Here is a 26120-nt window from a genome sequence, read left to right as displayed (position 1 = left end):
TTTCACTCATTTAGAAGTATGGATTTCATTAGAAGTTTTTAAATGCTCTTTTATATCATGTCAAATTGTCCTCTTACTCTTTAGGGGATACGCACACCGCATTGAGTGAATTGCATAGGATTTAGTGTTAGTTCCCCACCTGGACATTATTGTCACAGTTAAATTTGTACACAGCGCGGCTCTTCAGACGCAGCAAAATTGGAGTCAATGCGGATTAGAACGAAAACTCTCCACTATGACAAAATATCTTTGTCACAAAAGATGATTAAAGTTTTTATGGGCCAATCATCTCCGTCTCAGGAGATCACTGTGAAATTTCCTCGGGTATCGTATAATCAATCTGTTCGTAGATCTTCTGAAGCAGGTGGGATTTCCATTGAATCTCTACAGTGTGGAAATAGGCCATTCAACACAACTCCACACTGACCCTCCAAACAACATCACCCACAGACTATCCTATATTTTTAACCCTAAATTTCCCATAGCTTACACATCTAACCGATACATCTCTGGGGCAATTTAGCATGGCCAGTCCACCTTGCCCATCTTTGGACTCTGGGAGCAAACCCACACAGACACATAATGTGCAAACTGCGCACAGTCACCCAAGAGTGGAATCGAACCTGGATCCCTGGCTCTGAGGTTCTGAACCTGAATCCATTTGCAAGCTGATTTGCCCTACATTGTGTCCCAACTTGAGCATGATGTAAAGCAGCCATTCCTAAAACAAACATTTCCTGTACTTATGTGTCTTTGGAATTACATCTCTGTAAGGGATCGTGTTTATAAGTACAAAAATTTGTAAGTCAGATGTTCTTAAATTGGAGATCCCCTGTATTCTGAGTTTAGTATTTTATTTGGGTGATGCTAGTTGAGTTATTGCACTAAAATTGAAGCACAAATGATATCAACTGTAGCCATTTCAATTATTGCAAACTTTACATATGTTCAAGACTTGCACTTAGGCATCCTGGCTGAGTAGGAGCAGTATCACTGCACCACCAGAACTGTGTTCCTCACATTATAATATGGATATTATCAAATACGATGAATTGTTGTTGATCTCAGTAGCTCAATGCCATTGTTTCTGTCAGTGACTATGTGTGAATCTCTTGCGATAACTTTCTCTAAACCTGAAACCTTTGAACTCTCTTAACTGTTGGGTTTTGTAGTACACAGTTTTTAATCGGTTCAAGCATGACACACCTGGACTAAGCAGACCTTGAACCCAAATCCTTTGGCCAAGCAGTATGGATGTTCCCATCCTGCCACAAGAACTCTGACTGTTCCTAAATGTTGTTTTATTTTTATTTTAACGTAATATTTCTAATCAGTTTGTTCAGAAATGTTATTGCACATATGTGAAGCAGGTGGGACTTAAAACCAATGCTTTTTTCATCCAGTGTTAGGGATACTATCACTGCACTAGAACGTCTCTGACTGTTCCTAAGGATAGAAACCTAAACCCAATTATTTGCAGCTGTTTCATCAATATAAGTTTAGAATAAGGATGTTTGCTGATTGCAGTATTTATAACCGTCCTTGACTCCTCATGTACTGAATCAGTTCTTTTTTTTATTGGTCTTCACGTGTCTTTACATGTCTTTACTTGGTCCAGAGTCGAGTATTCCACCTTTATTGACATCCCAAATTCTGTTGGTGTTTTTTGTCATTGTGATCCAGAAAGTTGATGGAATCTTTCACTATGCAGTCACAGACTATAGTTTTTCCTAACTTGGATTCCAAATCCACTTTGTTATCGCTGTGGTGTAACAGCTTATGCTTGATTGGCACTGGAGGCTTTGCATCTCACTTTGCTCTTTCTTCTTGTAACCACTTCTGTGCCAATTTCTCATACTCCTTTTTGGTTCCTTTTTGGGGGGGGGGGGGGCATGTCCATGTTTTTTGTCCTATTCCCTGGTGTCATCTGCAGCAAAATGTGGACAACATTCAGGCTTGGCTGATGATTGGAAAACAACGCAAGTGTCTGTATTTCAAACAAGAGAATCCAAATTTCTCTCCATGACATCCAATGGTAATACCATCACTAGAACTGCCTGCTTCCATTGACCAGAAACTCAGCTGGATCAGACAATTAACTATTTTAGTTGATTTAAAGAGAAAGTTAGAAACTGTGGATTCCTGCAATGAGTAACGTATATTTCCTGACTTCTCAACGTCTGATGGCTATCTCCAAGACACAATTAAGGACTCTGATGAAATGCTGTCAACTTTCCTGGGTAAATCCACTTCTAATAGCATTCTGTCACTGGCCACTCGGGTGTTTCCTATCTTCCTGGTGGTGGAAATTGAATAAAGATTTGTGCACCTTGTGTCTCTCACTGTGTCTCGCACCACGCGCGCGCACACACACGCGCGCGCAGAGACGCGGACGCAGGCAGACACACCCGCAGTTAGGCGGTAGTGTGGGGGTTTTAAAAATAAGAGGAAAAAAAAAAGAAGCATGTCTACCATACAGGAAAAACAAATATGCCTTACTTGGGTCCTTTATCAACCAATTTAAACAGTCCACCCCATCCAGTAATGTGCAGTGGTAGCAATGTGTACTATACACCCTTATTTGCTGCATAAGTATATGAAAGAAAGAAGCACTCACCTTTTCTGTTTACATGTGTGTTACTATTTTAATTTTTTTTTTGTTCAAAAATCAAGGATGTTCAAGAGGCCAAAACAATTTATTTTTTCTACCAAAACATCTCTTCTCAATGCTGAATGTTATTGAAACAGATTTCCTTCTGGAGTGTTTTTTTTATGAAATGATGTGGAGGTGCGTGGTTAGATTGGGGTGGACAAAGTTTAAAAATCACACAATGTCAGGTTATAGTCCAACAGATTTATTTGGAAGTACAAGCTTTCAGAGCATTGCTCCTTCATCAGGTAGCTGTGAAATAGAATCAAGAAGAGACAGAATGTATAGTGAAGGAGCAGCACTCCAAAAGCTAGTACTTCCAAATAAAGCTGTTGGACTATAACCTGGTGTTGTGATTTTTAACTTAGTTACAGAATCTTAGATTATGGAAGAGACCTTTTGGTCCATCCACACCATGCTGACCGTAATCCCAAACTAAACTCGTCCTACCTGTATGCATTTGGCCTATATCCATCCAAACATTTCTTATTCATGTACTTATCAAAATGTCATTTTAAATGTTTTAACTATACCCACACCCACCACTTTCTGGAACCACTCTGTTGGAAAAACTATTAAAAATGGACCCTCTTGTTTCTTTTAAATCTTTCTCCTCTCACCTCAAAAATATACCTCCTGGTCTTGAAATTCCCAACCCTAGGGAAAAGACACTTGCCATTCACTTCCATAATTTTATAAACCTCTATAAGGTTACTTTTCAACCTTGTACACTGCAGTGAAAAGAGTCTCAACCTATTTAGCCTCTTGTTATAACTCAACTCCTCCATTCCTGGCAACATTTTAGTAAATGCAATTTTAGAGAAGATTTGTAGCTCAAGTTGTAGATCAGGTTGTAGGTTTGCCTGCTGAGCTGGTATATTTGTTCTCTGATGTTTTGTCACCATGCTAGGTAACATCAGTCAGCCTCTGAAGTGCTGGGGTTCTATCCCATTCACTATTTGTCTTGGTCTGATGTGGTGGGTGATATCACTTTCATTTCTTTTTCTGAGAATTTGGTAACTGGGGTCCAAATCGATATGTTTGTTAATGGAGTTCCGGTTTGAATGCCAGGCCTGTCAGAATTCCCGTGTGTGTCTTTGTTTAGCCTGTCCCAGGATGGATGCATTGATGAGCAGGATATGTGAGCACCAACTCACCACCAAAAGACATGACTGTCTCACTAGTATCCATACACACAAACAAAGAGGGATGCAAGGTCAAGTAGGACAATACATCCATTCTGGGACAGGCTAAACAAAGACATGCACGGGAATTCCTAGAGGCCTGGCATGCAAACAGGAACTCCATTAACAAACATATCGATTTGGACCCCATTTACCAAACTCCCAGAAAAAGAACCGGAAGTGATATCACCCACAACAGATCTGCACACCCTCATAGTAAGTGGAACAGAATACCCACACTTCATCAGAGGCTCACTGATGTTACCTAGCGTGGTGACAAACCATCGGAGAACAATTCTATCAGCTCACAGTGAGCAAAAGTACAACCTGATCCTGGTAAATCTCTTCTGAACCTTCAGCTTAATAGTATCCTTCTTACAATAGAGTGACTAGAACTGGAAACCGTACTCCAGAAGAGGCCTCACTAACCTCTTGTGCAACCTCAACATGATGTCCCAACTCCTGTACTCTGAAGTCTGAGCAATGAATGCAAGCGTGCTGAATACCTTCTTAACACTTTATCTACATGTGAGGCAAACTTCAAAGAATTATGTACCTGAACCCTGAGGTCTCTCTGTTCTACAACACTGCCCAAGGCCTTAATTTTGATTGTACAACTCCTGCCCTTATTTATTTTACCAAAATGCAAATAGTCACATTTATCCAAATTAAAGTCCAACTGCAACTCCTCAATTGATCAAGATATCTTTTTCAATCTTGTCTTTTTCACAGTACTACCAATTTTGGTGTCATCTGCCATCTTGCTAAATATGCCTTCTATATTCTCAGCTAAATTATTTATATGACAAACAACACAGATGACCTCTGGTCATCAAGAGGCCCTACTCTCTTTAGTTGCTCTCTTGCTCTTAATGTACTTGTAGAATCTCTTTGGATTATCCTTAACCTTACTTGCCAAGGCTATTTCATATTCTCTCTTTGCCTTCCTGATCTCCCTTTTTAGAATGCCTCAACTTTTTTTTAATGCTGTTGAAGATATTAATTTGAACACAATTGTTTATATCTAATGTACGATTCTTTTTTATTCTCGACTAGAAACTCCAATATATTTATTCATCCATTGTTCACTAATTTTACGAACCTTACCTTTCACTCGTAACAGGAACATAATGACTCTGAACTCTTTTATAGGACTTTTGAAAGCCTCCCACTTATTAGATGAGCCCTTATCTGCAAACCGTCTACTCCAAACAATTTTTGAAAGTTCCTATCTCATACCATTAACGTTTACCTTAATCCATTTAAAAACTCGAATTTCTATGGAAGGCTTATCCTTTTTCACAACAATTTTTAAAGCAAATAGAATTACAATCACTAGACGCAGCGTTCCCCTATTATCATTTCAGTCACTTGCCCTGCCTCATATCCCAACAGAAGGTCAAATTTCACCCCTCCAGTAGGATTATTTACATATTGATGATTTAAAAACAATTTCTTGAATACACATTCTTCATCATCCAAACTATTAACACTGTGGTAGTCCCAGACAATGTTGGAAAATTAAAATCACCTACTATTACAACCTTATTATTCTTACATATATTTAATCTTACATATATTTAATTTATATAATTAAAGATCAATTCTAAATTTTTCTACACTTTGTTCCTCAATTTCCCTTTGACTATTACGTGGTCAACTTCATCAAGGTGATCATTCCTTTTTTCTTTCTAATTTCAGCCATATGTTTAATTGGACAGGTTTTCAGATATAACTTCTCTAGTTTCAGCAGTCATGGAGTCGCACAACACGGAAACAGACCCTTCCGTCTAATCAGTCCATACCAAACATAATACCAATATAAACTAGTCCCATGTGTGTGTGCTCCAGGTCTCTATCTCTCCGGACCTTTCCTATTCATGTATCTATCCAAATGTCTTTAAATGTTGTAATTGTACCCTCATCCATGACTTTCTCAAAGTGCATTCCATACGCAAACCACCCTAGTGTAAAAAAAAAATGTACCCTTCATGGCTTTTTTAAATCTCTCTCCTCTCACATTTAAAATTTTCCTAGGGAGACGACAACTACCATTTAATTCTTTCCATACCTCTCTATTTTATAAACTTCTATAAGGTCACCTCTCAACTTACTAAGCTACAGCCTATCCAGCCTTTCTTTACAACTCAAACTTTCCATACCCAGCAATATCCTGATAAATCTCTTCTGTCCCCCCTCCAGTTTAATAATCTCCTTCCTATAACTAGGCAACCAGAACTGGACACTGTATTCTAGAGGAGCCCCCGCCAATGACCTGTATAACCACATGATTTCCCAACATGTATCCCCAAAGGGCTAAGCGTTGAAGGCAAACATGCTAAACACCTTTTTTTTTAAACCACCTCATCTTTTCCTTAATCAAAAACCCATTCTGCCTTTCCTTTTGCCTTTTCTTTCGCTCCTTCCTATAACATCTGAAATCCAGAAAATTAAGCTGCCAGTCCTGTCCATCCCTCAGCCAAGCTTCTGCAATAGTTTGATGTTCCAGTTCCCAAACATGCCCTGAGTTCATTAGCCCTACCTGTAAGAAGAGTACTTGCATTGAAATAAATGCAATTTAATTCTTCAGAGTTATTTTGTTCTGAGACTTTGTATTGTCTGCCCTTTCTAATTTGTTCTTCTCAGATTCAAAACCATCTTTCTGTTTACTTCGTTGTTAAACTTTGGTTGTTATTACCTGTGATTAAAGTATTTTAGAATAGCAGCAGGGCTGGATTTGACAAACATATTCACATTGTGTATTAAATGAGGAGCTGATTAAATAATGAGAAGTGGTGATTACTAGCCATTACTCTTAATTGAAGTAATGATCTGCTTATACTTTTAAGCACAACAATGCAATTTATTTACTTCTGAGACTTGTCCCATGGGCAGTTGTTCTTTCCTTTGTTACTTTTTTGCAGCTGTGTTTTCAGCTGTGTAAGTACTCCCATGCTACCTTTTACTCTCATTAAATCCATTTCTTTGAGTAAGCTTTCAATTTTTTACCTCCCTAATTTGAATTCTGACAATGTTATTAATTTGAAATGTTAACTTCTTCTGTTCTGCATATGCTACCTTACTGAGTGTTTCAAGCAGTTTCTGCTCTTATTCTAGCTTTCAACATCAAAGTGCTTTGTTTTTGTTTCTTTCCAGAATCTCCATTTTATTTTGTTTGTCTTGACGTCTACATTTTTAATTGCATGTGAAAAGCAGGATACAAACATTTACTGCATTACAGCCACTTGTTTTTGGGTGAGAATGTAAAGTGCTGCTGCACTTTATTAAACCTGGAGATCAATACTATTTTCCATTGACGGTTAATGTTTCAAAGACCTGACTGATCTCATAATTGTGTTTTTGAACCTGGATATATAGTACTATAGACATGACTGTATAAAAGCATTAGAATTATGGTACACACAACTATTTCTTCAGATCAAGGTTTGAGTTGTGGATACTGAAGCAGGCAGTTCTGAACTGATACCCGGAAAAGAAATGATATCAATCAGTGAAATTTCACAGATAAACACAGATTGAAGGACTTATACCTAATTATATATGCTACCAGAATTTAAAACCGTGAATTCTGGAGAAATTACATTGGTCTGGCAGCATCTGGAGAGAGAAACTGTTATCATTTCATGTCACTTATATTTTAATGCTGCAGAATCTGAAATTTTTCCATTTATTTTATTTCAAGTTTTTCATTTGCAGGTATTTTGATTTGTTTATCTGTTTCTGCATTGTTACCACATAACCAATGGTATATTTTCTGTTCTCTAGTTGGTTATTCAACAGTTGCACTTAATCATGTGGTTGAGCTTCAAGGAAAAAGACAGGTATGGAAGCTTTGTTAATGTCTAAAATTCTACAGGGTGGCTTCTATAGCCTAAATCATCTTATCTATCTATCTAACTGTTTTAATATCTGTCATCTGTCTTCAGGCATAGTGATTTTAGGACCCTGGTTTGATTCATTTTGAAAATAAATCAGAAATCACTGAATAGTAGTCTACCAAAAGTAACCAGTATCCATGGGGTAAAGTTGGCACTATGTCTACACATCATTGTTTGTGTTGCCATAAAACAAGAGTAAAATACAGTACGGGGGGGGTAATTATATCTTATGGCAGTTATAAAATTTATAACTATTCCCAAATTATGTTTTGAAATATTTGTAAAATTATACATTGTTTTGCCCACTTCTCTTTGATCACTCTTTTAAAAAATATTCCCGCATACTGTTGGCTACATACTAGTTGTAAAACAGATGTCCACCTGATGAATTAATTGTTTTCTCTTTCCACAGATTTTGCCCGATCTGAGTTTTTCCAGTATTTTTTAGTTTGTATTTAATTTTAATACCACATCGACAGTGTTTTGACTTTGTATTCTGAAATTCAGAAATAACAGCAATCTACCCTGACATGTGTCTTGTTTTTGCATTTTGTAAATTAAAAGCAGTACATCTTTCAGGAATTGGACCAAACATCTCGGACACAGTTGGTACCAAAACTCAGTAACCACCATTACATAAACCATTACATAACTGGGACACTTTTTCCACATCCTGTCTTTTGAAGACAGTTTGGTTTACTTTCAACAATCAAATGTAGAATTCCAGCCATAAAATATTCAGTCTCTGAGCCCCTTTCACCAACTAGTCACTTATCTTCTGCTTTCTTACTGCTGAATGACAGTAATTATTTTATTTCATGGGTTGAAAGTAAATGATTTGTATAAACACAAATTGCTTTTGTATTTTGAAATTGCATTGCTGTATAAAATTTTATTGCTGTGAATACTTTGTTAGAATGGATTATTTTTGCTATTTCTACATTTTGGTCATCAGTGAAGCAACAGAAGAGCAACTTGTGTGTTTGAATTTAATTCTCTTTCATTTAGTGTCTATTGCAATAATAAAATGTTTTCCAGGAAATAGCTAAGCCAACATCTGTTTCAGAACTTTTCCCATCGCCACCTATTGTGCAGGTATGTACAAAATTTTGTACAATATGGTTTTGATACAATTTATTTTCTCTAATTCTCACCATAGTATAGTGACTTTCCAATGTTGTCATTCACAAATCATTCCAGTAGTTCAACAGAACTGCAGGCTATCTACCAGGCATTAAAGTTTCACTGCAAAAAAAAACTTGACACAAGTAATAAGAAATACAGCATTGCTTTGATGAAACTATATTGTTGTTTACGTTTTATATTGACTTGTGCCACATGCAGGTGGTGATTTGGTTGTGTGGCATCATGCAAGTGTTGGGAATGGTGATTTTTTTTTTTTGGCCTGAATCACTACAAAAACAGTATTTTTATTTTAGGTTGTTAATCATTGAACCTTGCTGAAGAGTGCATATGTAGTTGCAGAGTGAACAGGTGACTGACTTATACTTCCACTGTATCTATTAAATTCTCAGTTTCTGAGGAACAGTTCATATAAATCACTATCTGAAATAGAACACAAAAATGCTGGAAATATTCAGTGGGTCAAGAAAGAAACAGTTTATGTTCCAATTTACAACCTTCCATCAGAATTCATTTGAAATATCCGTTATAAATGTACGGATGTCAAAGTTAGACATAATGTAATTGAAAAGATTGATTTAGAGTGGAAGTAGGATGTTTGAGGATAAAATTTTAACGTGATGGCCTAATTAAAACTTTACAACAGTCTACATTGCTTTTTTTTATAAATTAGTCATAATGTATTCTGAACATAAATTTTAAAATAGCACTTACGATTGTGCCTGCTTTTTTTTTCAGTAGGGTGGCTTAGTGCTGTTTCACATTACTTCCACACGCATTTTTTTAAACCTGAAGTGTGGTGGGAAGTTAATGCTACAGAGACACAAATGCATTTTACTGCGATTGTTAAAATGCAAAACTGGAAATAATTAACACTTCAGTTTAATAGAATTTCTCTTGAATAGGGGAGATCAAAACCAATTAAAATTGTGACCAGACTTACTGTGATTGTCTCTGATGCCTCTCATTGCAATGATCTGGTGAGTACAGATACTTCATTAGTATTCTTATGGAGATTTGATTTCTGGGATGTGTATTTTTTCAAACCAATTAAAAGCTTATTTTGTACAATGCAGGAGAAAAGATATTAGGGCCATTGACACACAGCCTTCTAAGTGTTGGTTTATGAAGGGAGTGAAGAGAAGCTGCATCATGTTCAGGGTTGTTTTTAAAGTATGATGGAATTTGACTAGGGGAAAGGAATTCCAGGATTCAGCCTTAAAAGAGCTTTTTGCTTTTTTTTTAAACAACAGTAGCCCAAAAAGCAAAGTGTGGAGAGCTTGTAAGGTAATATCTTAATTGGTGAGAAGAGTGAAGCGTGACAATGACGTATATGAAAATGAAGATATACATTAGAGTTTTAACTGCAATTGCAAAGGGAGGCAAAAGTCCACCCATTCAGAGAGCATAATTTTTATCACCCTTTTAACTGAAGCAGTTTGCGACTGTCATTGTTAGAAGTAGTTGCAAAGAGCAGCTGTGAACTTGGTGAGGAGATTAGCCAAAAAAAGTAGAGCTGAGTACCTTTGTGTGTGAATGTGAAAACCTACCCTATTAAATGACTTGATCAACTGAGGAGGATTCCAATTGGGTCATTCAGTCACCAGTGAAATTGAAAACCAGATCAAGAACATTTGATTTTATAAACACAAAAGGTTCTACCCCTCAGTTGTCTATATTATCTGCCTGTAGATCTTGCCAAATTTGAGAGATTTGGCCTGATGTCAGGAAAATTATTGCTCTAAAAAGTAGAATTTAGCTCATTTTCAAATTATTTAAAGTTATTTTTAAAATATAAGATTTGTGCGTATTAAAATACATTTTCCTGATAATTATTTTTAATTTGTATGTCTTGAACTGCAGAAATGTAAATATAGGGCCAATTTAGTTTTTTCAGCCTGTGAACAACTTGGGCAATGACCAGTCAGGAAAAGTATGGCATGAATATGAAAATGATATTTGCAATGTCGAAATTTGAAAGTCAGATTAACCATCCAAGGTTTTCATGGCCTGCTAGGAATCTTGCTGGCACGCAGCTCAGAGCATATTAGCACACACTAAATCTCATTATTGCCTAACCTTGTCTTATTTTTATATAGTTAGCTATTTTCTCAGTCAGTGGAGAGAATCTCGATAGTAGCTAGAAACTAGATAATGAGATGGAATACCTGTATGTAACTCGCCAGTATCTTCTCTGGCTTTCACAACATTTCCCATCACCCCAGGCAAGCCTCATGGCCGATACCACCTGTATCCTCCAGAATTGGAGTGCCAGGTTTATCACATGATGGTTCATTTGAAACTCCGTCATAATACAGGTGAATACTGCATTTTTGAGTTCACTGACACTATATACATTGCAATACTTTTGCTGACAGGCACCCACATCAATCATGAAAACAGAGTCCATCTCAGGACTCTGAGCTTGCTTACTTGGCGCTAACTCACTTTTGAAAGTGTGCTGTTGGAAAAGCGCAGCTGGTCAGGAGAGGAGCAGGAGAGTTGACGTTTCAAGCATAAGCTCACTTTTTGTCTTTACCTCTGCTTAAAGCATCTCTGTTTTACATTGCCTTTTAATACATACGGATAGATCGCCATGTTTTGCAGCGGTGAACAGTGGGGGGGGGGGGGGTATAGTCAGTTTGAGGTTGATCTTTTGTCTCAGGAAAAGTGCCGCAAAGAACCGGAGGGGTTAGTAGTTTGGCCAAATGGAGTGTATGAGGGACATTTAGGGAAGAATACTTACAGGATTAAGTGGTACTGTAGACTGAGTCTTGGTGAGAAGCGGGTGCAACCTAGTAGAGTTAGTGAATGTTAGGTAGCGGAGAAATGATGCTTGCACGTGTGCACAAAAAGATCAGTCGTTTTGCAGGACTGGTGTGCATTCTTCCAGTCCATGCATGCCACGCTAACCCAGGTGGCTACTTCAGACCAGTGTTTGAAATGGTACAGTTGGGGTTAAATATGATTGCCACAGTGTGAATGTCAATAGTTCCTGGTATTAGCAATCATCTCGCTGCTGCTGAGCATATGATAGTGTGAGAGCAGAGACATGGTGCATGTTTAATGTGATGAGAAATGTAAAATAACAGGGAAAAATTCCTAGGGCTCACGTTAGGGCACCCCTCCACCCTCCTGAAACTCCCTGAAATTTGTCACTTCACTTAATTTCTTTGGAAAATTTAGTCCTTGTTCCTCACCAAGGAAAGCATATTGACAGCTGAGCGTTAAACAAATGTAATCTAGTTTTATTTCTGTTTTACTTGCATTAAAGTTTTATTTAAACAAAGTTAAATATTCTGAACTAACCATTAACACTTGATTTTATTCCAGAGAAGTACCTCCCCGCACACCAGGTCATATGACATTGTGGCTGTGTTACCAAAAACAGAGAAGTTGTTTCATGTAAGTGCAGAAGTTTGAAGCGAGAGTAATTCACAAATCTGTATGCAAATGAAAATATTCTTGCTTTTATTTCAGCTTCTGTTTTAGGTATATGGCTTTTTTTAAAAAAGAGAGACAACCAGAAGAACTCCACCTTGAAAGATATTAGCTAATGCCTGTAATAGTTTTAATGAGAGTGCTTGCTGTTTTCCCTACTGCAACTTGTTGCACATCCCAGTCTGTTTTGTGATGAAGTCATTATACTTATGGTCAAGTTTTTCTGTGCTGTTATGATTGGTGGTAATTTTAAAGGAGATGTCCTTCTGGTATGGCAAAATTGCTTTTTAAGAAGTTTAAAGGTGAAAGTTAGAATTATAGACCAGCTAACCTAACATTTCTGGTGAGAAATTGTTAAGAGTCTATAATCAAAGATGGAGTAACTGAACATCTTGAAAATTTTCAATTCATCGCAGGTAGGTCGTGTCTAACAAACCTCATTGACCCTCCAGAAGGCATATCAAGTCCTATGTAAGAAACTGTTAGTTAAGGTAGAAGCCGATGGAATTGATGGAAAATTACTGATGTGGCTGGGAAATCAGTTAAGTGGCTGGTGACAAAGTATGGATAACAGGTAGATACTCAAATTGGCAGGGTGTGACCAATGATGCCCTGTAAGGGTCTATCTTAGAGCCTGAATTATTCGCGTTATTTATTAACACTTGCATAATGGCATAGGAAGTCAAATATCCAATTTTGCTGACAGCATAAAATTAGGTGGCACTGCAGACAGTGTAGATGATAGTATTAAATTCCAAAGGGATATTCATAGACCAATTGAAGGGGCAAAGCTATGGCAGATGAAGTTAAAAGCAAGCAACTGTGAGGTTATCCATCATAGACCAAAGAAGAATAAATGAGAGTACCTACTAGATGGTATGACATTAAATACAGTGGATGTCCAAAGAAACTTAGGGCTTCCTAGTGCATAGAGCTTTAAAACTGTTCCATAGTATCTAGGGATGTGGAGATTAGGTGGATTAGCCACAGTAAATGTACAGTTATGGAGATAGGGAGCCAGGTCTAGGTGGGATGATCTTTAGATGGTCGTTGTGGTTTCGATTGGCCAAATGGCCCCTTTCCGCACTGTAGGGATTCTGTGAAAATGTCAGAGGTACAGAAAATGAGCAAGAAAGCTAATAATAGAATGCTGGCCTTTATCTGTAAAGGACTGGAGTACAAGGAAGCACATTAAACAAACTGTTATGCAGATCTGGGCAGCACAGCTTGGATAAGGATATATTCCTTTAAGGAAGTACTGCCTAGCTTTAGAAGAATAACACTTCAGGGCTTAAGTTCTAAGAATTTATGCAGATTAGCCCTGTTTTTCCTAGAATTCGGTTTTCTGAAGAAATGGAAAAGAAGTCGGATGAAGGCAGAGCAGTGATGTTATCTATATGGACTTCAGTAAGGTATTCAACCGGGTTCTGTGTGGTAGACTGGTTAGCAAGGTTAGATTACCTGAAATACAGGGAGAACTAGCCACTTGGATACAGAATTGGCTCCAAGGCAGGATACGGTGATGATGGGTTGCTTTTTGGACTCTGGAGGTCTGTGACCAGTGGTGTGCTGTAAGGATCAGTGCTGGCTCCACTACTTTTTGTCATTTATATAAATGATTTGAGTGTGAATACAGGAGATATGATTAACAAGTTTGCAGATGACACCAAAATTGAAGGTGTTGTGAACAGCATAGAAGGTTACCTCAATGTAGAATGGGACATTAATCAGATGGGCGGCAGGTGGAATTTAATTTAGATAAATGTGAGGTGTGACATGATGGTAAGCTAAATCGGGGCAGGGTTTATACACCTAATGGTAAGGTCCTAGGGAATATTACCAAACAGAGACCTTGGGGTGCAGGTTCATAGTTCCTTGAGTCACAAGTAGTTGGGTGGTGAAGAAGGCATTTGGGGCACTTGCCTTTTTTGGTCAGTGCATTGAGTATAGGAGTTAGGAGGTCATGTTGCAGCTGTATAAGACATTAATACGGCATTCATTCTGGTTTCTCTGCTATAGGAAACATGTTCTGAAACTTGAAAGGGTTCCGAAAAGATTTACATATATGTTGCCAAGGTTGGAGAGTTTAAGCTATAGCAAGAGGTTGAATAGGCTGGAGCTATTTTCCCTGGAATGTTGGAGAGGGAGGGGTGACCTTTAAAGAAGCTTAACATCATGCGGGGTAATGATAGGATTAATAGTCAAGGTCTTTTCCCAAGGGTAGTCCAAAATTATAGGGCATATGTTTAAGATGAGATGAGAAAGATTTAAGAGACCTAAAGGTTAAATTTTTCATGCAGAGGGCGGTGCGTATATGGAATGATCTACCCGAAGATCTGGTGGAGGCTGGTACAATTACAACATTTAAAAGGCATTCGGATGGGTATATGAATAGAAACTGTTCAGAGGGATATGGCCCAAATGCTGGTAAATGGGACTAATTAATTTAGGATATCTTTTGTATGTATAGGCTGGACTGAAGGATCTGTGCATCTCTGACTCTATCTGATTGAAGTATTCAAAATGTTAACAGGAAAAGACAGGATAGATAAAGAGATTATTTCTACTATTTGGGGATTCTAAAACCAGGGGGCAAAATCTGAGAGTTGGGTGCCAGACTGTTCAGGAAGCACTTTTACACATACAGGGTGGTAGATGTTTGGAACTGTGGATGCTGGATCAGTTCTTTTTAATTTCAGATCTGAGAGAGAAATTCATCAAAGGCAGGAGTATGGAGTTAGATCACAAATCAGCCATGAACTCGTTGAATAGTGGAACAGAGTCAAGGGGCTAAATGGCCTATTCCTGTTACTGTGTTCCAGTTTGGCCTTGCTGTTGCATAAAGCACTATGCACTGAGTTTTTTTTTTGGCTAAATCTGAGTTGCCTCAGGTTTTTTTTTTGGAGGTTTTGCCACTCCTACTCACCCCAATATGCATGGTCTTGCCCACATTATCTTGTCTCATCCCAATAAATTGTCTTCAATTAGAACATCTTTATTTTGATGTTACACACCGTTTAAACAAGTTAACAGAAAATATATGCATGACAATGAATTATCCAGCATCCCATGCAGAAAGATTCAGACAAAACTAATAGAAAGGATTGACGGGAGATAAATTAACACTCCAAATAAAAGTGAGAAAGCAAAAATAGCGAAGTAAAAGAGAAATACTAAAAGAATGGGTTATCACAAAAGCAATAATTTTCATTCTTTTCTCCAGGAGTGAAATTTTAACTTTTTAAAAAGCTGATCATCCCTTTGTGCTCTCCTATTCATTCCTATTCGCAAAATTAAATGTCATTTCTAAATGTGGCAGAATTGTGGAGATCCTGTTTAATTAAACAAAACTTTTTCTTACAAATAAGGGCAAACATAGTTTTGTACATAACAATTTACTATTTTAACAGGTAGCTTGTATGACCTTGGATGTTGACTTAATATGTATTAATGTGGTCGAGAAGCAACCATACCATTTTAGACGGCCTTCTGTCAATGGGGTAAGTACTGTTTGTTCAGCAAAAGATAGATTATTTATTTCTAATCATTTTACGTTTGACAAAATGGTCATTTTTGCTTGAAAATGTGCTAACAAAAAGTAGAGAATCACCAGTAACATTTTTGCTTTGATAGCAAGCAGTAAAGAGCAGAATCTAAAGCATTTTGCATCGTGACTGGAAATATTCTACATTTTAGAAATATGTAATATGATCAGGACTGGTTTTGGATGATGCGAGTCATTACTCATTAAGAGTGAGGGGGTTAGAGATCAAGCGAGGGATAACATTATGACCTGGGAGAGAACCAGAGGAGGTTGGGGGAAGAGAGCTGGGTGGAGTACAGCAGAAGGGAGGCAGATGAGAAAAATGCCATCCCCAACCCTAATCTTCTGGGCCCTCTTTCCTCCTCACTAAGAGATCTATGTCCATCCTGTGTTTGATCCCTCTTGCCATCGCTTAACCCCATTTTAGAATAGTGCCTGCTTTCCTGCACAGAAAAGTATTTGCATGTAATGTCATGCACAAGTTCTACATGACATGTTTGAAATCATGCACATGCATTCTCAAATTAGCCCACATGTGTATTTGCCTGCAGTTGCAGATGTCAGCAAACACTACCATGATGGATTGAATGGCCTACTTGTGATCTTACGTCTTATGGTCTTATAACCTGTAATATTCTTAAACTCCCTCAAGAGGATGCTGATAGCTGCTTTTGAACTGTTAGTGGGTTGGTACCTGTATTACCGCAGTGCTGTTAAGATGGTTGTTCCATGATTTTAACTCTGTAACAGTGAAAAATGGGGTTATAGTTCAAAGTCAGGATGATGTGCACCTTGAAGGGGAATTTGCAGGGGATCAGGCTTGCACATATCAACTGCCTTTGTCTGTCCAGATTGTAGCCGTCACTGGTTTAGAAAGTGCTCCTAATATTCTAGGTGGTACACTGTGTCAATGGTAAAGATAGTGAATGCTGAAGGTGGTACCAATCAAGCAAGCTGTTTTTAACCAGAAACAAGCTACTCATTGCATTCTCTCTATTTTTCTATCCTGTGCATTCCATATATTATTCCTTCTTTTCATGTAGCACCCTCATTGACAGTGATTTCCAAATCATTATAGGGCAATGTCCAACATATCCCAAGAACTACCTCAGCCAGCATTGATGATGGTGTGATGATGACACTACACTCCAGTAAATCTAACAAATCAACCCCATTTAAAGTTTTTGTGAAGATCTGTAGCACATGAATTGGTTGGATTCACTGTTGGTCTTTTCACTGAGCTGGTAGGTTTGTTGGCAGATGTCCCCTTTCTAGGTGACATCATCAGTGCTGTGTTGCCTCCCTGTGAAGCGCCGCTGTACTGTTCTGCTTTGAATTAATGAGGTCCTGTTTGAGCTGTTTCTGTTTGGTGCTGGTTCCGGTTTTCCATTGCAGCAGTTTGTACATTGGGTTCTGGGGTCAATGTGTTGATGGAGTCAGAGGAAGAGTATCTTGCTATTCTTTGTTTAGCCTGTCCTAGTATCATTGTGTTGTCCCAGTCAAACTCTTGGTTCTTGTTGTCCATGTGTATGGATACCAGGAAGAGTTGGCCGTGTCGCTTGGTTGCGAGTTGGTATTCATGGATGGGGATCGCTAGCTGCCTGCCTGTTTGTCCTACGTAGTGCTTAGTGCAGTTGCTGCATGGGATTTTGTAAATTACATTTATGTTGCACATCGTGGGTATCGGGTCCTTTTTATTTCTGGTGAGCTACTGTCTGGCTGTCAGTTTATGTGCTGTCAAGATCCCTAGTGGTCGGAGCAGTCTAATTCAGTTCCGAAATGTTTGTAATGTATGGGTGAGTAGACAGTGTGTTGGGGCAAGTCTTGTTGTCTTGGTGTTGGTTTCCGCCATGCATCTGCAGGTAAAGCTTGTTGGGGGTGGGGGAGGGGGGTGTCCATTTTTAGGAAATACTTTATTTTGGGGCTTTTACTTCCTCACTCTGCAGTTTCAGGGTGTTGCAGTGTGTTGTTGCTCTTTTAAATAGGGTCCTACTGCAGCTCCTCTTGTCGATGTTCGGGTGGTTACTGTTGTAGTTTAAGATCTGATCAGTATGATTGTTATTTCGGTATACTTTTTTTGTGCATTCGCCATTGTGTTCTTGTAACCATTACATCTAGAGATGGGAGTTGTTTGTTCTCCTCTGGAGTAAATTTGATCCTGTGTACTCTATGCTACTTTCTCCCCACCCCCACCCTCCTCTCATTTATCTCTCCACCCTTCAGGCACTCTGCCTGTATTCTTGATGAAGGGCTTTTGTCTGAAACATTGATTTTACTGCTCCTTAGATGCTGCCTGAACTGCTGTGCTTTTCCAGCACCACTAATCCAGAATCTGGCTTCCAGCATCTGCAGTCATTGTTTTTACTCAATGCTATCAGTGTGTGTTCTCCGATTTCAGTACTTCTGATGATCACAGAAGTATCCTCCACATACCTGATCCGTAGCCTGGATTGGATCTATGGGTGGGTTGTCTATTTGAGTCTTTGCATTACTGCTTCAGCCATGAGCCCTGAGATGGATGAGCCCATAGGTGTCCCATTGATTTGTTTATCTACCTGGCCATTGAGGATGAAGTGGGTTGTCTGGCATAGGTCAAGCAGTCTTAATATGCTGTATTTGTTGATGAGTTCCTAGTCAGTTTGTCTGTTCTGGTTGTCCAGGAGTTTTGCTGTAGTTTTTTTTTTGGCAAAAGTTGTCAATTGAAGTAAAAAGTACCATAACGTCAAATGAGACAGTCACCTCATCTTTGTTGGAATTCATGTTCCTAATATTGTCCAGGAATTCCTGCGATGGATGTATGGAATGTGTTGCTCTGCTATTAAGGTATTGAACTACAGCCTTTCCTGTAGTTCCTTAGCTAGTCTGTGAAGAGGCGTTCCCAGTAGGCATCTAAAAGGCTGAAAAACTGCTCATAGACACAGACTCCTACCAACAGAGGGAGTTGGATCCCAAACCACAACCAGCTAACAGCGTGTTGTTAATTCTATGGAACCTATCTTGAAATGGACTCAACCAAGAAACAGACTTGCAAAGAATGTAACTGGACGGTATGGACACCCCACAATTCTACGGACTCCCAAAGCTCCATAAACCCAACACACCCCTCCTGACCTATAGTGCCCCTACTGGGAATGTTGATGCACAGACTAGCTAAGGAACTGCAGCAAAGGCTTCAACACCTTCATTAATGGAGCTACACACTCCATGTACTTATCGCAGGAATTCGTGGACAACATCAGGAACATGAATGTTGACTAAGATGAGGTGAGCTGAAAATGTGTTCCTGGAAAAGCACAGCAGGTCAGGCAGCATCCAAGGAACAGGAGAATCGACGTTTCGGGCATAAGCCCTTCTTCAGGAATGAGGAAAGTGTGTCCAGCAGGCTAAGATAAAAGGTAGGGAGGAGGGACTTGGGGGGGCGGGTGTTGGGTGTGGAAGGAGGTCAAGGTGAGGGTGATAGGTCGGGGTGGGGGCGGAGAGGTCAGGAAGAAGATTGCAGGTTAGGAAGGCAGTGCTGAGTTCGAGGGATTTGACTGAGACAAGGTTGGGGGAGGGGAAATGAGGAAACTGGAGAAATCTGAGTTCATTCCTTGTGGTTGGAGGGTTCCTAGGCGGAAGATGAGGCGCTCTTCCTCCAACCGTCGTGTTGCTATGGTCTGGCGATGGAGGAGTCCAAGGACCTGCATGTCCTTGGTGGAGTGGGAGGGGGAGTTGAAGTGTTGAGCCACGGGGTGATTGGGTTGGTTGGTCCGGGTGTCCCAGAAGTGTTCTCTGAAACGTTCCGCAAGTAGGCGGCCTGTCTCCCCAATATAGAGGAGGCCACATCGGGTGCAGCGGATGCAGTAAATGTGTGTGGAGGTGCAGGTGAATTTGTGATGGATATGGAAGTATCTCTTGGGGCCTTGGAGGGAAGTAAGGGGAGGGGAGGTGTGGGCGCAAGTTTTGCATTTCTTGCAGTTGAAGGGGAAGGTGCCGGGAGTGGAGGTTGGGTTGGTGGGGGGGTGGGGCCCTGACAAGGGAGTCACGGAGGGTGTGGTCTTTTAGGAGCGCTGATAGGGGAGAGGAGGGAAATATATCCCTGGTGGTGGGGTCTGTTTGAAGGTGGTGGAAATGACGGCGGATGATATGCTGTATATGGAGGTTGGTGGGGTGGTAGGTGAGGACCAGTGGTGGCGGTTGGAGGGGCGGGGCTCAAGGGCGGAGGAGTGAGAAGTGGAGGAGATGCGGTGGAGGGCATCATCGACTACGTCTGGGGGGAAATTGCGGTCTTTGAAGGAGGCGGCCATCTGGGTTGTACGGTATTGGAACTCGTCCTCCTGGGAGCAGATGCGGCGGAGACGAAGGAATTGGGAATATGGGATGCCGTTTTTGCAGGGGGCAGGGTGGGAGGAGGTGTAGTCGAGGTAGCTGTGGGAGTCGGTCGGTTTATAGTAAATCTCCGTGTTGATTCAGTCGCCTGAGATAGAAATGGAAAGGTCTAGGAAAGGGAGGGAGGAGTCTGAGACGGTCCAGGTGAATTTGAGGTCGGGGTGGAAGGTGTTGGTAAAGTGGATGAACTGTTCAACCTCCTCGTGGGAGTACGAGGCAGTGCCGATACAGTCATCGATGTCGCGGAGGAAAAGGTGGGGGGTGGTGCCAGTGTAGCTGCGGAAGATGGACTGTTCCACATATCCTACAAAGAGGCAGGCATAGCTTGGGACCATGCGGGTGCCCATGGCTACTCCTTTGGTTTGGATACGAGGTGATGAAATCATTTGACATTATGGCACTTTTTACTTGAATTGACATAACTTTAGCCAAAGAAACAAATCAACTATAAACCCATCAACAAAGACACCATACTAAAACTACTTGACTTTTGCCTGACAACATACTTCATCTTCAGTGGCCAGGTAAATGAACAAATCAATGGGACACCTATGGGCTCCCCATCTCCGGCCTCATGGCTGAAGCAGTAACGCAAAGACTTGAATAGACAGCCATCCCACAGATCCAACCCAAGCTTTGGATCAGGTATGTGGATGACACTTCTGTGATAATCAAAACCGCTTAAATCGAGAACACACGCCAGAATAGCATTTTCGTCTGGATCAATTTACTAGAGGTGGAGAACAATAACCAACTCCCATTTGTAGATGTAATGATTATAAGGAAGTATACAGAAAGACCACATCTATCGATCAGATCCTCAACTACAACAGCAATCATGTGAACACTCGAGAGGAGCTGCATTAGGACCCTATTCAAAAGAGCAGCAACACACTGCAGCACCCCGAAACTGCAAAGAGGGGAAGAAAAACTCCCAAGTCTTTGCTTAAAAACGATACTCCGTCAGCTTCGTCCACAGATGCCTTGCAGATGATCCACACCACGAAGACAAAACACACTGTCTATTCACCTGTACATTAAAAACGTTTCGGAACTGACAATTAGATTGCTCTGACCATTACGGGTCTTAACAACACAAAAACTGACAGCTGGACAGCGGCTCACCAGAATGAAGGGCCCATACCCACCATGTGCAGGATAAACGTAATTTACAAAATACCATGCAGCGACTGCACTAAGCACTAAATAAGACAAACAGGCAGGCAGCTAGCACCCCGCTGCCCCCCCCCCCCCCCCCCCAAACCGTGAACATCAACTCGCAACCAAGTGATACTACCAACTCTTCCTGATATCCCTACACATAGACAACAAGAACCATGCGTTTGACTGGGACAACACAATCATACTAGGACAGGCTAAACAAAGAAAGCAAGGGAATTCCTGGAAGCGTGATACTCTTCCTCAAACTCCATTAACAACCACATTGACCTGGACCTAACATACAAACTGCTGCAATGATAAACCGGAACCAATGCCAACTGGAAACAGCTCAAACAGAGCCATATCAATTCAAAGTGGAACAGCACAGCAATGCTTCACAGGGGGCAACACAGCACTGGTGATGTTACCTAGAAAGGGGACTAAACTTCTGCCAACAAACCTACCAGCTCAGCGAACAGACCAACATGAATCACATCAATCCCATATATCCTTCATTTGGGAAACATTTAAGGCATCCATCTTAATTCAGCATTTTTCCAGTGTGAAGATGTCCTTCGTTTTTATTTTTTTGCTCTGGTTTGATTTGAATTAGTTCTGAGGATTTACCCCTTCTGTCTGGTGCCACATACATTCTTAAGTTCTTCTGAACTAACTTCATCGTCCGTTGTACTGAAAATCCTTTTCTAGAGTCATGGAGTAATTAAGGTGCAGAATTAGACCATTCTTCCATTTATGTGCGTGCAGATAAGGTGATTCAAGAGATGAGGATCCTTACTTTCCTAAATCTTTTCTGCAACCTCTCTAATCTCTTTGTATCATTTTGAAAGTGTGGTTCCCAGAAATAAACACAATGCACCAGTTGTGGCCAAACCAATGTGGCATACAGGTTTGTCATAACTTCCTTGCTTTTGTTCATTATTCTCTATTTCTAAAGCTCAGGATTCCATGTGCTTTAACTACTTTTAATTTGCTCTGTTGCCTTCAGTGATTTGTGCCCATGTGCATTCAGGTTGCACTTCTCTTGCATTTGCTTTAGAATTGGACTTTTTATGTTATTGTTCACATTTCCTATCAAAATGTATCCCTTCACTTTTTTTTTCTGCATTAAATTTCACATGCAAAATCCAACAACCTGTCTCGGTTCTTTGGAAGTTTGACACTATCCTCCTCAATTCATAATAGTTTAGAAGTTTTGTTATCTGCAAATTTATGAAATTGTACCTGAATACAAGGTCTTGGCCTTTCAAATACATCAGGAAGAGCAGGGGTCTTAACACCAACCCTGGCACGTTTCATTATAAATCTTCCTCTTGTCTGAAAAGTAACTATCTTTTCTGTTCATTATGAAATGGTTTATATTATGAAATATGTTACTTTTGTCCCATTTGTGTCATGACCTCTAATTTTTCTCTCAAGTGTGATCTTCAGATGTTTGTTGGAAATCCATATTCATCTTGCCAACAGCATTGATTTCACAACCCTCACTCAAGTAGGTTAATCAAACATGATTTTTTTTCTTCACTAATCCATGCTGACTTTCTTTGATTACCCCACATTTGCTCATATGGCTATTAATTTTATCCCAAGTGATAATTTCCACAAGCTTCCCCACAATCAAGATTAAATTAGTTAGCATATTGTTGTTGGGCTTACCTTTTACACCCTTTTATTCGAACAATTCACTGTGAGCTTATCACTTCACAAAAGTGTAATACTTCAATATATACGTTGATATTCTTCCATTGATCCCATATCCTATTGTCATCCCAGCTTTGAATCTCCATTGTTAAATCTACAGTTTTGCTCCGGTCTAGGACTGCGGTATCTATTAATTTTCTTGCACCAGCCATGTAAGCTACAGTACCCCTTTCTCTGTGCACATGTCAATCAAAAAATACCTAAAGGTCAATTCTCCACCATCTTTCTTGTTCCCCTTTCTACTGCCTGCCAATCAATTTATTTAAGAAAATTCCAGCTATCTGAATGACATTTTATAGGCTAATTGTAGATAAAATCCTTGGCTTGTCCATTTGTAATTCTTGCTGAGTTTAACAAATGCATGGAATTAATTAAGACTTGATGTAATTATAGCCATTGCTTCACCTTTACTGAAACATCACCTTACTTTACATGCCCTAACAATGGCTGTGGCATGATCCATCACTATATATTCCACCTTGGCTTAGTCCTTTGCTCATTTGAAAGTTTGCTATAAATTAGTATGTCAAACATACCTTTTCCTGTCTGTCCTCATCATCTTTTCTTTTCTAAATTTTACAGTAATAGCAAAAATCCTGGCAAATGAAAAGACTATAATAAATAACAGGTGACAAAATAAATCTCTTCAAAAAGAAATATGCAAAGAAACTGGCAAAGGATATTAAAAGCACTGCAAGAAATGAATATAGAATATGAGTTACTATGTAATATTGACTAACTGTATTGTGCTGCAACATAGTATTCAGTATTTTATCATGGAAACAGTATGATTGAAGACCAACTATGACTATATCCAAGTTCACTTGAATAATAATTACAGATCTGAATAGTCAGACATGCCATTCTATGGAGTCAGGCAAGTGCTGTGAATTCACAGCACTGTAAACAGCTCTATTAGTGGCAGTAGTGTTATTCAAAATATGTGCATTTGTAGATAATGAATAATATCAATTATTGGTAATGGTATTAGGAAAACTGCAAATTCCATTGGTTTTAAAAGAAATACAGAATGCCTGGCTGAGGGTTTTATTTTTCTGGATATTTCCATCATATTTTTGGCTCCCAGAAAGTCTGAGCTGACGCTACAATAGGAAATATGGTACATTCACAAATGAAAATCACCAGTGTTATGGACCAGACCAAATTACCTTTGTACATATATCAAAGAGAGAGCCTAGACCATACACTTGACTTTAAACAAGATAGACATTAAGGTGCTGTGTTCCTGATGTAATTCAATTGTTACAAACATTTTATTTTAACTGTAGATTAAAAATACAAATTGAAGGAGGAACTGGTATAACTTTTTAATTCTATCAGAAAACTTAACCGAATAATAGATTATTTAATTACTAAATAGCAACTGTTCCAATATAGTAAAATCCCATAAACACCTCCTCGGCAAACGAAAAGTCAGTAAACCACATTGTCTGCTGCCAGAATCACACATGAGAGAGATGTAATTGCTGCACAGTCAACTTCAAAGCTGTAACAACTTCTGAAAGCTAAACTAAAACCTTGGTTCTGGGGGTGCCTGACCTTGCCCATTCATGCTGCTTCTATTGTTTCAACTTTTAAAAGATATCTCAAGGTTTTACACGCTGTTTACTTTATTGGCTTCGAATAAACAGCCTCAATATCTATGGCCTTTTTTTTTTTAATAAAGGACAAAATCTATCTCTCGAAGATATAATATCATCACACAGGTGAACATTTACGTAAACTACTAGAATTTACTGTAGACCAAGTATATGAAAAGATTTTTTTTTATTAGACCAACATAGCAAGTAAAGGGACGACTGGAAAATGGAAAGCCTTCAAAAATGAGAGAATGAGCATCCAGAGACAGTATATGTTCCTGTTAGTGTGAAAGGCAAGGCTGGTAGATATAGGGAATGCTGGATGACTAGAGAAATTGAGGTTTTGGTTGAGGAAAAAGGCGGAAGCATATGTCAAGTATAGACTGGCTAGATCAAGTGAATCCTTGGAGTATAAACACGGCAGGAATATACTTGAGGGAAATCAGGAGGGCATAAAGGGAACATGGTGTAGCTTTAGCAAATAGGGTTAAGGAGAATCCAAAGGGATTTTATAAATACATTTTTAAGGACAAAAAGATAACTACAGAGAGAATAGCGCCCCTCAAAAATCAGCAAAGCATCCTATGTGTGGAACTGCAGGAGATGGGGGAAGATACTGAATGAGTATTTTGCACCAGTGCTTACTGTGGAGAAGGACATGGAAGATGTAGAATGCGGGAAAATAGGTGGTGACATCTTGGAAAAATATCCATACTACAGAAGAGGTGGTGCTGGATGTCTTAAAATGAAAAATAAAATGGATAAATCCCCAGGACCTGATCAGGTGTACCCTAGAACTCTGTGAAAAGCAAGGGTCCCTTGCTGAGATATTTGTATCATTGATAGTCACAGGTGAGGTGCCGGAAGACTGGAATTTGGCTAACTATTTAATAGAGGTGGTAAGTAAAAACCAGAGAACTATAGACCATTGAGCCTGACATCGGTCGTGGGCAAGTTGTTGGAGAGAATCCTGAAGGATAGGATTCCTGTGTATTTGGAAAAGCAAGGATTGATTAGGAATAGTCAACTTGGCTTTGTGTGGGGGAAATCATGTCTCGCTAACTTGTTTGAGTTTTTTGAAGAAGTAACGAAAAGGATTGATGAGGGTAGAACAGTGGATTTGATCTATATGGACTTCAGTAATGTATTCTACAAGGTTCCTCATAGACTGGTTAGCAAGATTAGATCACATGAAATACAGGAAGAATTAGACATTTGGATACGGAACTGGCTGGAAGGTAGAAGACAGAGGTTGGTGGTGGAGGGTTGCTTTTCAAACTTGAGGCTTGTGACCAGTGGTGTGCTACAAGGATCAGTGCTGGGTCCACTGCTTTTTGTCATTTATATAAATGATTTGGATGTGAACATAAGAGGGATAGTTAGTAAGTTTGCAGATAACACCGAAATTGG

At 39.4% G+C, this 26120-nt stretch overlaps 1 protein-coding gene across 3 annotated transcripts in view; it reads left to right on the top strand.

Annotated features, from left to right (window-relative positions):
• The window catches only part of rpp30 (ribonuclease P/MRP 30 subunit), a 44562-nt gene that overhangs the window by 488 nt on the left and 17954 nt on the right, over window positions 1–26120 (top strand). For all 3 annotated transcript variants that reach the window (XM_043712443.2, XM_043712442.2, XM_043712438.2), the window contains exons 2-6: window positions 7621–7676; window positions 8772–8828; window positions 9782–9856; window positions 12210–12281; window positions 15728–15817. In XM_043712443.2, coding sequence (XP_043568378.1) covers window positions 7621–7676; window positions 8772–8828; window positions 9782–9856; window positions 12210–12281; window positions 15728–15817 — 350 coding nt within the window. The remainder of the gene's footprint in view (window positions 1–7620; window positions 7677–8771; window positions 8829–9781; window positions 9857–12209; window positions 12282–15727; window positions 15818–26120) is intronic.

This window comes from Chiloscyllium plagiosum, unplaced genomic scaffold (assembly GCF_037043375.1).
Source record: "Chiloscyllium plagiosum isolate Xiang-an unplaced genomic scaffold, Cpla_swu_hap1 HiC_scaffold_22, whole genome shotgun sequence".
Lineage (NCBI taxonomy): Eukaryota > Metazoa > Chordata > Chondrichthyes > Orectolobiformes > Hemiscylliidae > Chiloscyllium > Chiloscyllium plagiosum.
The sequence above is the reverse complement of the archived record's forward strand: the minus strand, read 5'-3'. Positions and strand labels throughout refer to the sequence as shown.